At 64.0% G+C, this 12,673-nt stretch overlaps 1 protein-coding gene across 1 annotated transcript in view; it reads left to right on the plus strand.

The window, feature by feature from the left end:
* Positions 1-575: 575 nt before the first annotated feature.
* The window catches only part of LOC142830836 (uncharacterized), a 35,536-nt gene continuing 23,438 nt past the window's right edge, over positions 576-12,673 (plus strand). Inside the window, exons 1-2 of the mRNA XM_075938371.1 lie at positions 576-611; positions 2,120-3,215. Coding sequence (XP_075794486.1) covers positions 576-611; positions 2,120-3,100 — 1,017 coding nt within the window. The 3' untranslated portion in view covers positions 3,101-3,215. The remainder of the gene's footprint in view (positions 612-2,119; positions 3,216-12,673) is intronic.

Raw genomic sequence — 12,673 nt, forward strand, 5'->3', positions numbered from 1 at the left:
CATATTGGTTTGGTCTTTTGCCACGGCAGGGTTAGCCTATGGGGCACCCTTTGGCCCAAACCAGCGGCCCAGGGACAGCTGAGCTATCTCTGCCGCCGGAGGAGTCATGCATGCCAGACATGCGGCAGAAATTAGGTCATCTTGGGAGTTCTCCATGGCCCGCCCAGGCTAGTATTAACTTGAGGACATGTGGATGATCCATGCCCTTCCCCCGCCCAGCCTGCCTGGCTAGGAGGGGCCTGCACTGGCCAGCCTGCAGAGAGGGTGAGCCGCTCCTTATGGCTGGGGTGGGAAGATTTGCAAGGCAAATGTAGTTTACTGAGAGGTGGGCTGGGTCGCCCAGAGCAATCCGCTGGGAAATTCCCTGGCCCAGCCCAAATCCCCAGGAAGGAGCCAAGCGTGGCGTCTCTGGTCAGTTCTCTAGCTGAAGTCAGGTGGGTTCGACACCTGCCGTGTCCCAGAAAATGCTGGCTCCCCAGCACGGGGAGTGGCTGTTTGACTGCAGGCGCTTCCGAGAGGCAGGCAGGCAGAGATCGGGGCAGGTGCCACTCACGCAGTGAGTCACCTGGTGAGGAATGCCAGGGCCCGAGCGTATCCGCAAAGCCATCAGGGTTTGAATGAAATCCGGGGACGGCCAGCGCGGCAGAGGGGAGGCCTCGAACTCCTATGGCAACGAGGGATTGATCGTGCCACATACAGAAGGAGGTGCCCTGGCCTGGGAATGTTGCCAAATCCATAGCCTGGCACTAGCCCCAACGCAGCCTGGCTTGGAGATGGGTGCCGCACAGCTTTCAGACCCTCCCCCCAAACCTTCCAGGAAGCTGCGGGGCAGTGACTCCCGGACCCTGGGACTCAGACACCGGAGACCTGGTCGGGGCCGCGGGCTCGAGTGAAAACCACAGGCTCATGGGCATGGCTGTGTACCGGGGGGCCCAGTGTGCGGCCTGTCCTGCAGCACGGTGGGCCGTACAGAAGAGAACACCCCATGCTGCTGCTAACGTCGGCCCGTAGCGCAAGTGGTGGAGGTCTGTGATTCAATGCTGCAGATAACAGATTTGCTGCTCTCTGCCCTGTCCCCCCGCAACCCCCAGAAGTCCCCACAGGCTACTAAGAGGGTGGCTAAAGAGCCTGGGAGGGGAGGAATTTTTTTAATTGGCTCCACCAGGACTTGGCTCTCCATGGGTACGTCTACACAGCCGGCAGTTATTTCGGAATAATGTCGAAATACTGTCAAGCTGGAGAACTTTTTCTCCGACTCCTGTAACCCTGTTTGAGAGTAAGGAAGTGGGATGCTCCCTAGTTCGAAATCAGCGACGCAATGGACGTGGCTCAATTTGCCTCGCTTTTTATTTCGAGTAAAGTCCTGCTGTGTAGACGCACCCCATAGCTCCTACCCAGCTAAGGCACTTCCATGGCCCCGTTCCGTAGCCTCAAAACACGTCCCCGTCACAAAGAAATCGGGTTTTTATTCCCACCGCCCCCCGGGGGCTCAGCCTGGGCACTCGTTTTTAAGGTCACTCGGCTGGTTTCGGGAAGAGCAGGGGGATGAAATGCCCATCCCCCAAGTGCCAGGATGGTGCCTTAGCTTGGGGGCTTCCTCCCACAGCAAACTGGCCAGGACATTTGTTCCCTGGCTGCATTGGGGTGTCCCACGGGGCCTTCTTCCCAGCTAAGATGCGGAGCTTTCTGGCCCACCCAGTTCCAACCTTCCTCCCTCCATTCTGTCCACGGGTGCCCCCTCTGCATGGGGCTACGCACTGGCCTCCGGCGCCGGCGTGCTCCCAGCGGCCAGCGCTGTGCGGCGACAGCTGCCGAGGCTGGGGCTTTGTTCTGCCACTCCCTGAGCTACACGGTGCCTGGAAGAGAGTGCGTCACCGGCTGGGGCCAGCCGAGCAGGCCAGCACTGGGGCAGCCTGCTGCCGGCTCCGTGTAGCCCTGTGGCAGGGTGGCGGCATGCAGGACGTGCCGATAGTGCCCGGGTGATACGTGCTGGGTATTTTAGGGCCTGGCACAGAACAGGCCATGCCCGGGGCAAACTGCTACCTGCCTCCCACCCCCGCCTGCCTTCTGTGTGGAGCTCAGTAGGATGCGGAGGGGGGGGGGGCTACTGGCTTTGTAGAATGAGCAGCTGAGCTGGGGGTCCTGGGGCGCCCACCAAGGGCTGTCCTGGTTGCTTCCCTATCTCCTTCTCGCACGCACAGGAGAACTGGGATGGCCTGGCTGCGCCGCAGCTCTGGCTGGATCCCCTGGGCGCGAGGAGGGTAAGGCAAGGGCTGGCGCAGCCGAGCTCTCACTGGACAGCCCTGTGTGCACCCTGCACAAACACGGCACTAGTGTCTGGGGGACCGAGCTAAGTGGGTGGGAGAGCGACTCTGCCCATGAGCCAGCAGTGCCCAGGGGTGCAGAGATCCGGGAGGGGCCCGCAGGCGGCCCCCGGAGGTGCAGAGATCCGGGAGGGGCCCACAGGCGGCCCCTGGGGGTGCAGAGATCCGGGAGGGGCCCACAGGCGGCCCCCGGGGGTGTAGAGATCCGGGAGGGGCCCGCAGGCGGCCCCCGGGGGTGCAGAGATCCGGGAGGGGCCCGCAGGCGGCCCCCGGGGGTGCAGAGATCCGGGAGGGGCCCACAGGCGGCCCCCGGGGGTGCAGAGATCCGGGAGGGGCCCTCAGGCGGCCCCCGGGGGTGCAGAGATCCGGGAGGGGCCCTCAGGCGGCCCCCGGGGGTGCAGAGATCCGGGAGGGGCCCGCAGGCGGCCCCCGGGGGTGCAGAGATCCGGGAGGGGCCCGCAGGCGGCCCCCGGAGGTGCAGAGATCCCAGAGGGGCCCGCAGGCGGCCCCCGGGGGTGCAGAGATCCGGGAGGGGCCCTCAGGCAGCCCCCGGGGGTGCAGAGATCCGGGAGGGGCCCGCAGGCGGCCCCCGGGGGTGCCGAGATGTGGGGTGTCTCGGGCTGCGGTCGAACTGGCGGGGAAGAGGGACGGCGGCGGAGCAAGGGCGAGGGAGCCGGAGGAGGAGGAGACAGAGCGAGGGGGAGCGCTGCCCCAGCCCTGGGAGCCAGCCGCCTCGCGGGCGCAGAGAGCCGGGGAGCGAGCGGAGAGCGAGCTAGCGGGAGCAGGACTCCAGGGGGCGAGTGAGCCGGCCCGAGGGGAGCGCAGAGCCGGCCCGAGGGGAGCGCAGAGCCGGGACACGGAGCCCGCCCGGGCAGTGCGAGCGGCAGCAAGGCAAGCAGAGCGGCCCGCCGGGGCAGGAGCAGCAGCCGCGGGCAGCCGGGACTTGCAGCCGGGCCCGGGCTCGCCCCGCGCCAGGACGGGGGGGGGGGCGCTTCTAGCCGCCCCCCGCTTCAGCCGCCGCCGCCGGATCGATCCCCGCACGCGGGGCTGGGGCGCCGGGAGGCACCGCTGCTTTCCCCGCCGCCGGGCGCTCCGGGGGGGCCGGGCACGCGCCGCCCCGCGGGAGGATGCGGGGGGGGGGGGGCTGGACCCTGCGCCCCCCGCCGGACGATGGGGGGCGGCGCCAAGGGCCGAGCCAGGGGAACAAAGGAGCCGGGCGGGGGCCATGGAAAAAGCCAGTCAGGGCTCCGGGGCGGGGGCGGAGGGGCCCGGGGCTGCAGCAGCCCCGCCCGCCGGGGAGGCAGGGGCAGGGAGGGGCGCATGGCAGGGGCCGGGGCCGCGGGGCAGGGAGGAGACGGGGGCGCCCAGGGCAACGGGGCAAACAAAGCTGCTGATGCAGCAGCCACGCGGCCGCCCCCGGAGCGCTCTTTAAACGGGGGGGCATTGATCCCCCCCCCCGGCCCCCCGGCCCCGCCCCCGCCCCTTCACTCACCCTCTGCAAACCTGAGCGGGAGGGGGTGTGCCCTGGTGTGGGAGGGGGGGAGGGTGTCCGGCTGGGGGGGTATTTGCAACCAGAGCATGCAAAGCCGGGAGCAGCCCTGGGAGTGGGGGTGGTGCAGAGTAGCGTGGGGAGGGCGGCTGTGGGATGCGGGGTGTGGCTTGTGGGGCTGCGGGGTGTTCATTGGGGGAGGGGTATTTGTGCATGGGGAGGCGGTGAAGTGAGGGAAGGACAGGTGTGCTAGGGCTGAGCTGAGAGGATTGGTGTGGGGGGGGGATGGAGAGGATGGGACATAGTGGGGGGAGGAAGGGTAGTTCTTTGGGTGGCAGTGCTGAGGATGGGGTGTAGGGAGACATGTCTCGGGGGGTGTTGTCTGGGTGGCAGTGCTGAGGATGGGGTGCAGGGGGACGTGTCTTGGGGGGAGTTGTCTGGGTGGCAGTGCTGAGGATGGGATGTAGGGGGACGTGTCTTGGGGGAGTTGTCTGGGTGGCAGTGCTGAGGATGGGGTGTAGGGGGACGTGTCTTGGGGGAGTTGTCTGGGTGGCAGTGCTGAGGATGGGGTGTACGGGGACGTGTCTTGGGGGAGTTGTCTGGGTGGCAGTGCTGAGGATGGGGTGTACGGGGACGTGTCTTGGGGGAGTTGTCTGGGTGGCAGTGCTGAGGATGGGGTGTACGGGGACGTGTCTTGGGGGAGTTGTCTGGGTGGCAGTGCTGAGGATGGGGTGCAGGGGGACGTGTCTTGGGGGAGTTGTCTGGGTGGCAGTGCTGAGGATGGGGTGTAGGGAGACATGTCTGGGGGGCGGGGGAGTTGTCTGGGTGGCAGTGCTGAGGATGGGGTGTAGGGGGACGTGTCTGGGGGGCGGGGGAGTTGTCTGGGTGGCAGTGCTGAGGATGGGGTGTAGGGGGACGTGTCTGGGGGGCGGGGGAGTTGTCTGGGTGGCAGTGCTGAGGATGGGGTGTAGGGGGACGTGTCTTGGGGGAGTTGTCTGGGTGGCAGTGCTGAGGATGGGGTGTAGGGAGACGTGTCTGGGGGGCGGGGGAGTTGTCTGGGTGGCAGTGCTGAGGATGGGGTGTAGGGGGACGTGTCTGGGGGGCGGGGGAGTTGTCTGGGTGGCAGTGCTGAGGATGGGGTGTAGGGGGACGTGTCTGGGGGGCGGGGGAGTTGTCTGGGTGGCAGTGCTGAGGATGGGGTGTAGGGGGACGTGTCTGGGGGGCGGGGGAGTTGTCTGGGTGGCAGTGCTGAGGATGGGGTGTAGGGGGACGTGTCTGGGGGGCGGGGGAGTTGTCTGGGTGGCAGTGCTGAGGATGGGGTGTAGGGGGACGTGTCTGGGGGGCGGGGGAGTTGTCTGGGTGGCAGTGCTGAGGATGGGGTGTACGGGGACGTGTCTTTGGGGGGCGGGAGAGTTGTCTGGGTGGCAGTGCTGAGGATGGGGTGTAGGGGGACGTGTCTTGGGGGGCGGGGGAGTTGTCTGGGTGGCAGTGCTGAGGATGGGGTGTAGGGGGACGTGTCTTGGGGGGCGGGGGAGTTGTCTGGGTGGCAGTGCTGAGGATGGGGTGTACGGGGACGTGTCTTGGGGGGCGGGGGAGTTGTCTGGGTGGCAGTGCTGAGGATGGGGTGTAGGGGGACGTGTCTGGGGGGCGGCGGAGTTGTCTGGGTGGCAGTGCTGAGGATGGGATGTAGGGGGACATGTCTTGGGGGGAGTTCTCTGGGTGGCAGTGCTGAGGCTGGGTTGTAGGGGGACGTGTCTTGGGGGGAGTTGTCTGGGTGGCAGTGCTGAGGATGGGATGTAGGGAGACGTGTCTTGGGGGGTGTTGTCTGGGTGGCAGTGCTGAGGATGGGGTGTAGGGAGATGTCTCTTGGGGGGAGTTGTCTGGGTCGCAGTGCTGAGGATGGGGTGCAGGGGGACGTGTCTTGGGGGGAGTTGTCTGGGTGGCAGTGCTGAGGATGGGATGTAGGGAGATGTGTCTCGGGGGGAGTTGTCTGGGTGGCAGTGCTGAGGATGGGGTGCAGGGGGACGTGTCTCGGGGGGAGTTGTCTGGGTGGCAGTGCTGAGGATGGGATGTAGGGAGATGTGTCTCGGGGGGAGTTGTCTGGGTGGCAGTGCTGAGGATGGGGTGCAGGGGGACGTGTCTCGGGGGGAGTTGTCTGGGTGGCAGTGCTGAGGATGGGGTGCAGGGGGACGTGTCTCGGGGGGAGTTGTCTGGGTGGCAGTGCTGAGGATGGGGTGCAGGGGGATGTGTCTCGGGGGGAGTTGTCTGGGTGGCAGTGCTGAGGATGGGGTGTAGGGAGACGTGTCTCGGGGGGAGCTGTCTGGGTGGCAGTGCTGAGGATGGGATGTAGGGAGACGTGTCTCGGGGGGAGTTGTCTGGGTGGCAGTGCTGAGGATGGGGTGTAGGGAGACGTGTCTCGGGGGGAGCTGTCTGGGTGGCAGTGCTGAGGATTGGGCATGGGAGGCAGGGTTAGTTGGGGGGAGCGGTGGCAGACTGCACAGAGGCGAGTGGGAGCAGAGGGCAGCGTGCTTTCGTTTTCGACGTGGGTACAAGGACTGGAAAGAGCACCACAAGACAGAGGCGTGCGCCCTGCCTGTCACCTCCTTTCTCGGAGGCACAGGAAACCCAAGAGCGCCAGTCGGTTTGCAGATGTGCCAGTGACCTTAGTGAACAGGAGGGACACAGGGCCCAGAGAGCGGGACCAGGCTCCCCGCCAACATGGCGATAGGAGGCAGCAGGGGGAGCTCCCCAAACCCCACTCTTAATGAAGCACCAAGTCACCCATCCTGACCGGGGATCCAGCACCGCCCTGGTATAGTGAACTTGGATACGCAGCTGTGAACGCTGCACGAAGGGCACCTCTAGCGAACCCCGGGTGAACCGTGTGCAGAGCGACCAAAGATAGCGGAGCCCCGTATGAGGGGAACGCAGACAGGACATGCGCTGACCCCAGGCATTTGCAGTGTGTGGGAAGCAGATACGTTTTAATCTCACTTCTGTTTATTTTTGTAGCTCTCCCCCTGTAAATAGAACGGGGTTGGCAGCTCTCGGCTCTACCAGCTGCAATTCTGTCCTGCCAGACAGATGGTTTTCTTATGGTAAATTGGGGTGGGCAGCCGGGTGTCTGCGGTGTCACATGTGACCCATTGTGGCCCATGTGAGCTGCCGCCCAAAGCCAGCCTGTGGGTCTCAGTAGGAACTGCTCCCCTTTGATGGTGGAAGGTGCTGGCCTTTGCTTCTGTAGTGGAGTCGAGAGCTGCAGGGCCCGGCCCCTTCCCAGGCGTCCTAGCCAGCCCTGTGACCGTGGGATTCTTGCTTGGGCACCTTTGGCTCTGCCGTGGAACACAGATTGCCTGAGCTGGCCAGGGGCAGGCAGGGAGAACAGGCAGGACCAGCTGCTGGGATCCGGTTTGCAGCATATTTTGTTAGTGCCCTTGGTGGAAAGCCTCACGTGGCCTGAGTTCCGGGCTAAGGAGTTGCAGTTGTGAAATACGACATTGTGCTCTGCCCTGCTATTTCAGGCCCGGCGTGCCCCCCAGGGTACCTGCCAGCCCAAGGCTCCCCCTGCACACAGCTCCGGCTGCCCCACAGCACCCCCTACTGTGGCAGTCCCGGTGCTCTCCTGGGCAGAACTTTGGGGATTTTGCAAGGTCAGCTACTCGGGGCATCGCTGGGGACCATAATTGCACCATTTGCACGCACGTCTGCCAAAACGAGACATTGTTGCACCTCCTGCCACCCCCAGATCACTGGGAATCCACCCCAACTGTGGCAGCTGCTTCCTACCCCCCCGCCTGGCGGAAGGGGGTGGGCGAGTGGCATCTGACAGCCGGTGGGGGGAGGGAGCAGGGCCAGTAGGGGGTGGGAGAGCAGGGCGAGGGATAAAGGAGGGCCTATTTTTATCCTGCAAAGCAATTACCAGTGCCTTGCAAGTCTTAATCTGCCCTGGTGCTATTGGCTCCTGCCCTGAGCCTCCCAAGAGCTCTGTGCAGCTCCTGTCACGTGTTGCCTGCGTCAAAGCCCTGCATCGCCCTGGCAGCATGTGTTGCCAAGGCCCTCACGCATGTTGCCCTGGGAGGAGCCCTGCCCCGGGTGACAAACTGGGCCGGCTACTCTGGGCTCGAGGCCCTGACCAGTGGCTCAGGCCGTTGGCAGATGCCCCTCCAGATGTGGGCGCTCAGCTGGTGGGCAGCCCCTCTCAGCTCCCTCCTGGGAGGACACAGAGCCAGGGAGGGGGCCGGCCGTTGGCGGGGTAAGCTTCCCTCGCCCTTGCTCAGCGATGTCTGTGAAGGGCCCTGTCTCGAGGGGTGCAGGAGCTGCAGCCTTCCAGCGGCCACCACGCGATACTGACTTTCCCTCGCGGCAGGCTTAGATTCGGCCCCACAGCCTCAGGAGCAAAGGCTCCTCTCCCATCCAGTTCCCTGAGAGTTACCGAGGACGGGGGTGGTGGGCGGTGCCTCTCCAGTGGAACTGACAGATCTCGAGCACTCTGGGCGTCTTGCTGCTGCACGCCAGGTGGCTGAGGCAGCGCCGGCCAAGCCTCTCCCGTTCTGCCTCTCCCCATCCCACTCCTTGCTGCAGAACCCGTTCCCTTGCTTTGGCTGTGTGAGAGCGTAGGCTGTTGAGCTGGAGGAATAATTACTGATGTTTACAGTAACACCTTTGCTTGGAGTGCATTACACGTACCCACAGGGGTCACTTAAGGCCTCTGACATGCAGCCACCTCTGGGGAGGAGCACAGCAGGGTGTAGCCGAACAGCTGAGAACAGGGCATGGAGAAAAATTTTGCAGTGGGTGCAGTGCAGAGGGGTAAGCTGTCCTAACTCGCCCGGAATAGCTGGGGCACCCCTTGGGGAGAGAGGCACTGAGGAAGTGTCTGCATATGCGTTTGGAAGTGCAAGACAAGTTCACAGTATGAGAGAGAGGCTGAGCTAAACCACAGAGGCCTCGGAGACCCGGGGGCTGCCTCTAATGGGCCACATGGAAGTGCCACCCAAGAGGCCGCAGACAGTGACAACACCGGGAGGGATCCATTAGCTGCTTAATCTTTTCAGATAATGGATGTCGGGGCCTTCCGGGTGGGGTGGGATGGTGAGCGGGGAGAGCGGGAAAGCAAGTGGCCATGCTCACCCAGGGATTTCTGGTGGGCGGTGCATGCCATGCGGGGCCGATGCAGCAGGACGTCGTCGGGTGCTCCTCAGCCGTGAATTCTTCACGCGCCCTGTGGCGGTGGCTCCCAGGGGAAGTAGGGCAGTGCGCCCTTCGACAGCTGAGCAGTGGCCGGCGACTTTTGGCGGGAAAGCCAGGCGCGTGCGGGCTCCCGAGGTTGGGAACACTGGGCCTTACACAGAAGGCTTGTTACGCCGCACGAGGGGCTACATGCCCTGGACCTGCTCCAGGAGCTGGCATGGCGAAGGCGGGTGGGGTGTGCTGCGGGGGGAGGAGAGAATGGGAGACAACCTCCCCTCCAAATGATCAAGAATCCATTTGCCAGCATCGCTTCACTCCGGGCCACTGTCCAGCGAATGCTTTGGAGGGTCAAATCACGCGTGGTATTGGTAGAGGCCCGGAAAGGAGCTGTTAGCAGGGAGCGGGCTTTTGGGGTGCTCGGGGACAATGGATCACATGAGCCTGAATTGCCCTTCTGCTTTGCATCAGAGGAGAAGGAAGCAGAGAGATGTGAGCCGAGCTGCCGCATGGGATAGTCTAGTACTCGAGTTCTCAACCAGGGCCCCCCAGCAGGTTTCAAGGGGCCAGGAGGCAGGGCCCAGGGCAGAAAGCCAAAGCCCCCCACATGGGTGTGAAACCCCTGGGGCTGCAGCCGAAACCTGAGCAATGTAACTGCGGGGGCTCCTCTGACCTGGGGCCCAGGCAAATGCCACACTCGCATTTGTGGAAGCCCCATTCTTCTGGCACAGGGGGGCCAGGCGGTTTTTATAGCATGTTGGGGGCGGGAGTGCAGAAAGAAAAAGGTCGAGAGCCCCTTGTCTAGTGGGTGGCCAGCCGGGTGGGAGTCTGGAGAACCGGGCCCTGTTCTCAATGGCCTCTGGGAAGCCTTTCCCCTTCTCCCTGCCTCAGTTTGCCTGCTGGTAAAAAGGGGGGAGGGTTGCAGACGTGCCCATGTGGGTGAAGCGCACTGAGATCCGCAGCTACCAGGGCAGGGGGACGGAGAGAACCCAGCCTGGCCAGGGCACATCTGGCACACGCGGGTGGGCAAAATAGCATCTGGGAACTCCAGGGCTCCTGCACACAGACGCCACGGATTGGCCAGGGTGACCCCTCTCGCCTCTCCCCTTCCTAGCAAGCTCCTGGTTCCAGCCCCGCTCTCTCCCGATGAGGGCAGGTCCACGCCCACGCGGGCGGTGCAGCGGGGCGCTTGCTGTGGCGCTTTCAGGACAGTTCCCCAAAATAAAGCCGGGGCCCCTGGCCCTGGGACACGTGGGGGCTCTGGCTCCTGGCCTGGCTGGGCTGCAGCCTCCCAGCTGTCTTGTCCTACCGGGCTCCTTCCTGGTGGCAGCCCCGGAGAACCGCAGTGGAGAAGGGGCCGTCTCGGGGCAGCCCCGGCTGCACTGCGGTGTCTGGCTCTCTCCCCTGCCCATTCCCGGCTGTGGGGGCTCTGCCCTGGGCAACCCCCAGGCAGCCAGACCAGAGCTGCAGGCCGGCCAATAATTTCCTTCCATGAGCTAATGGCCATAAAAGGCTCTAATGGAGGGGCTGAGCCGGAGTCTTTGATGAGGCTGGGCTGCTGCTCCCAGGCCAGCCCTGTTAAAGGGACAGACCTCCTCTGCCAGGAACAGCTGGGAGTTGCCCTGAACATGTGGGGGCAGATGGGGGCAGATCATGGGCATTAAAGCAGGAAAAGCCCCATCCAGCCCCGCTCTCTTGGGGACTAGAGCAGGATGGTTCCTTCCGCTCTGTTCTTCATGGCCTTGTCCAGCTGGGTTTTAAATCTCCCAGGCCATGGGAGTCCCCAGCGTTCTCCTTGGGCCACTACCCTGCAGCCTCCCCTCCCGGCACTGGGACGTCTCCATGCTCCCGCTGGCCGAGAGAGCAGGCAGGAGGGAGAGGAAAAGCGGGGGAGACGCTGGCACGGCTACGGAGGGCCAGGCAGAGGAAAGGTGTCGCTTCCTCAGCCCCAGCAACGCTTCATAACATCCAAGGGCAACCTGCGCTGCCGCCCGCCGGGGGAGAAGCCGCCTCAAAACTGGAAATGGCACCGGGACACCGCGCTGGGCTCCCCAGCGGGGCCACGCAGCTGGGGGGGGGGGGTTTAAGCCACGGGCACACGGAGCTGCCAGGATCCCTGAGATGGCCCTGGCTGCCCAGCGGCTCCTTTATCCGGGCCCGAAGAGCCTCTCCTGCAGACAAAAGCATTTTGTGAGCCTCCTGGCCCCGGCAGCCCAGCTGGTGGCATTTTACCACCTCCACATTCCCACGGGATTCAAAGGGCAGAGATGCCCCATGCAACCACACGGCCCAGCCTGCCGCCCTGCCTTGCCTGCGGAGGGCAGGGCAGGAGAGGCAGTAGGCAGAGAGCACAGGCCTTCCTCATGGGCTGCCCACCAGGCACCAGTCCAAGGGGCACCCCACAGCCCTCGCCTTGGCCCTTTTCTCAGCCTCAGTGGCACAGGGACACTTTTAGTAGTTGGGGTGCTGAAAGCCAGCCCCCTTACCTCTGTCTTCTCCCCACCGTGGACTAGCGGTGGGCACTGAGCCGGGAGCTGGGCCCCAGGCCCCAGTGTGGGGTCAGCAGCCAGGACCTGGGACGGGCAGCGTATGGGACCGGGGGTGGTGGCGGCTGCCGGCTCTGGCACCTCTGGCTAAAAACTGGGGGTGCTGCAGCATTCCCTACATCCCTAATTCTTGTGCCTATGTTCCGCCTCACCCATTCCCCATTTCTTTGCAGACCCCCTTCCCAACTGCCCCCTTTGGGGGGGGGTCCCTCTGAGTCCCTTCTCAGCCAGTTTGCATGATCCAGAGGGCACTGCCCTCTCCAAGGAGGTCAAAGCTTGCCAGAGAGGGTGGCTTTGGGGATTTTCTGGCCCCACAGGGGCAGCGGAGGGACCTGGGGGTGAATATAGGGGTTTGCTGGCCCCACAGGGGCAGGGGAGGGACCTGGGGGTGAATATAGGGGTTTGCTGGCCCCACAGGGGCAGGGGAGGGACCTGGGGGTGAATATAGGGGTTTGCTGGCCCCACAGGGGCAGGGGAGGGATGGAGGCAGTGTGGGAAGTGCCCATCTGCTCTGACGTGGGTGCCCCTTTGAGGAGTGATGCCAAGACGTACTGTTACAGCCCGGCTGGGCCAGTCCCAGCTTTGCCTTGGCTCTGAGAAGTCCCTTGCAGTGCTATGAGCCTATAGTATTCAAAATGACCTCTAGCCAATGGATGCCCAAGGGCCCTCAGCACACACATGTTCTCTTCTGCCCCTCAAACCTCCCGGGGGTCCCTCGAGAGCCCAAGCAAACAGCTGAGTCCCTCTGAACAGGCCACCGTCTTTGAAGGAGTCTTGGGAAACAGAAAACGCCCTCGGCATAGATGCTGCTGGAGACCATGAGTCACAGCTACAGAGTGAGCAAGAGAGAGAGAGATGCGGGTGTTTGGGGGTTTTCGAACAGCCAACACGCCACTTGGTTTTCTAGACAGGCAGAACCCTGGATGCCCCTTTGCTCTCTCTCTCTGATCTGTGGATAACTCATTAAGAGGCTCTCTCTTCTCTGAGTCAGTCCTCTTCCCAGGCCCCATTAGGGGGTTCAGTCATTGCATGGGCCATATTTCAGACCAGGTGTGAGCCCAAAGTCCTGGCCACTTTTGACCACAAAGGGTCCCCAAATAATAAAGCGTCAGGGCATTTACCATGGT

The sequence above is a fragment of the Pelodiscus sinensis genome, chromosome 10 (assembly GCF_049634645.1).
Source record: "Pelodiscus sinensis isolate JC-2024 chromosome 10, ASM4963464v1, whole genome shotgun sequence".
NCBI lineage: Eukaryota > Metazoa > Chordata > Testudines > Trionychidae > Pelodiscus > Pelodiscus sinensis.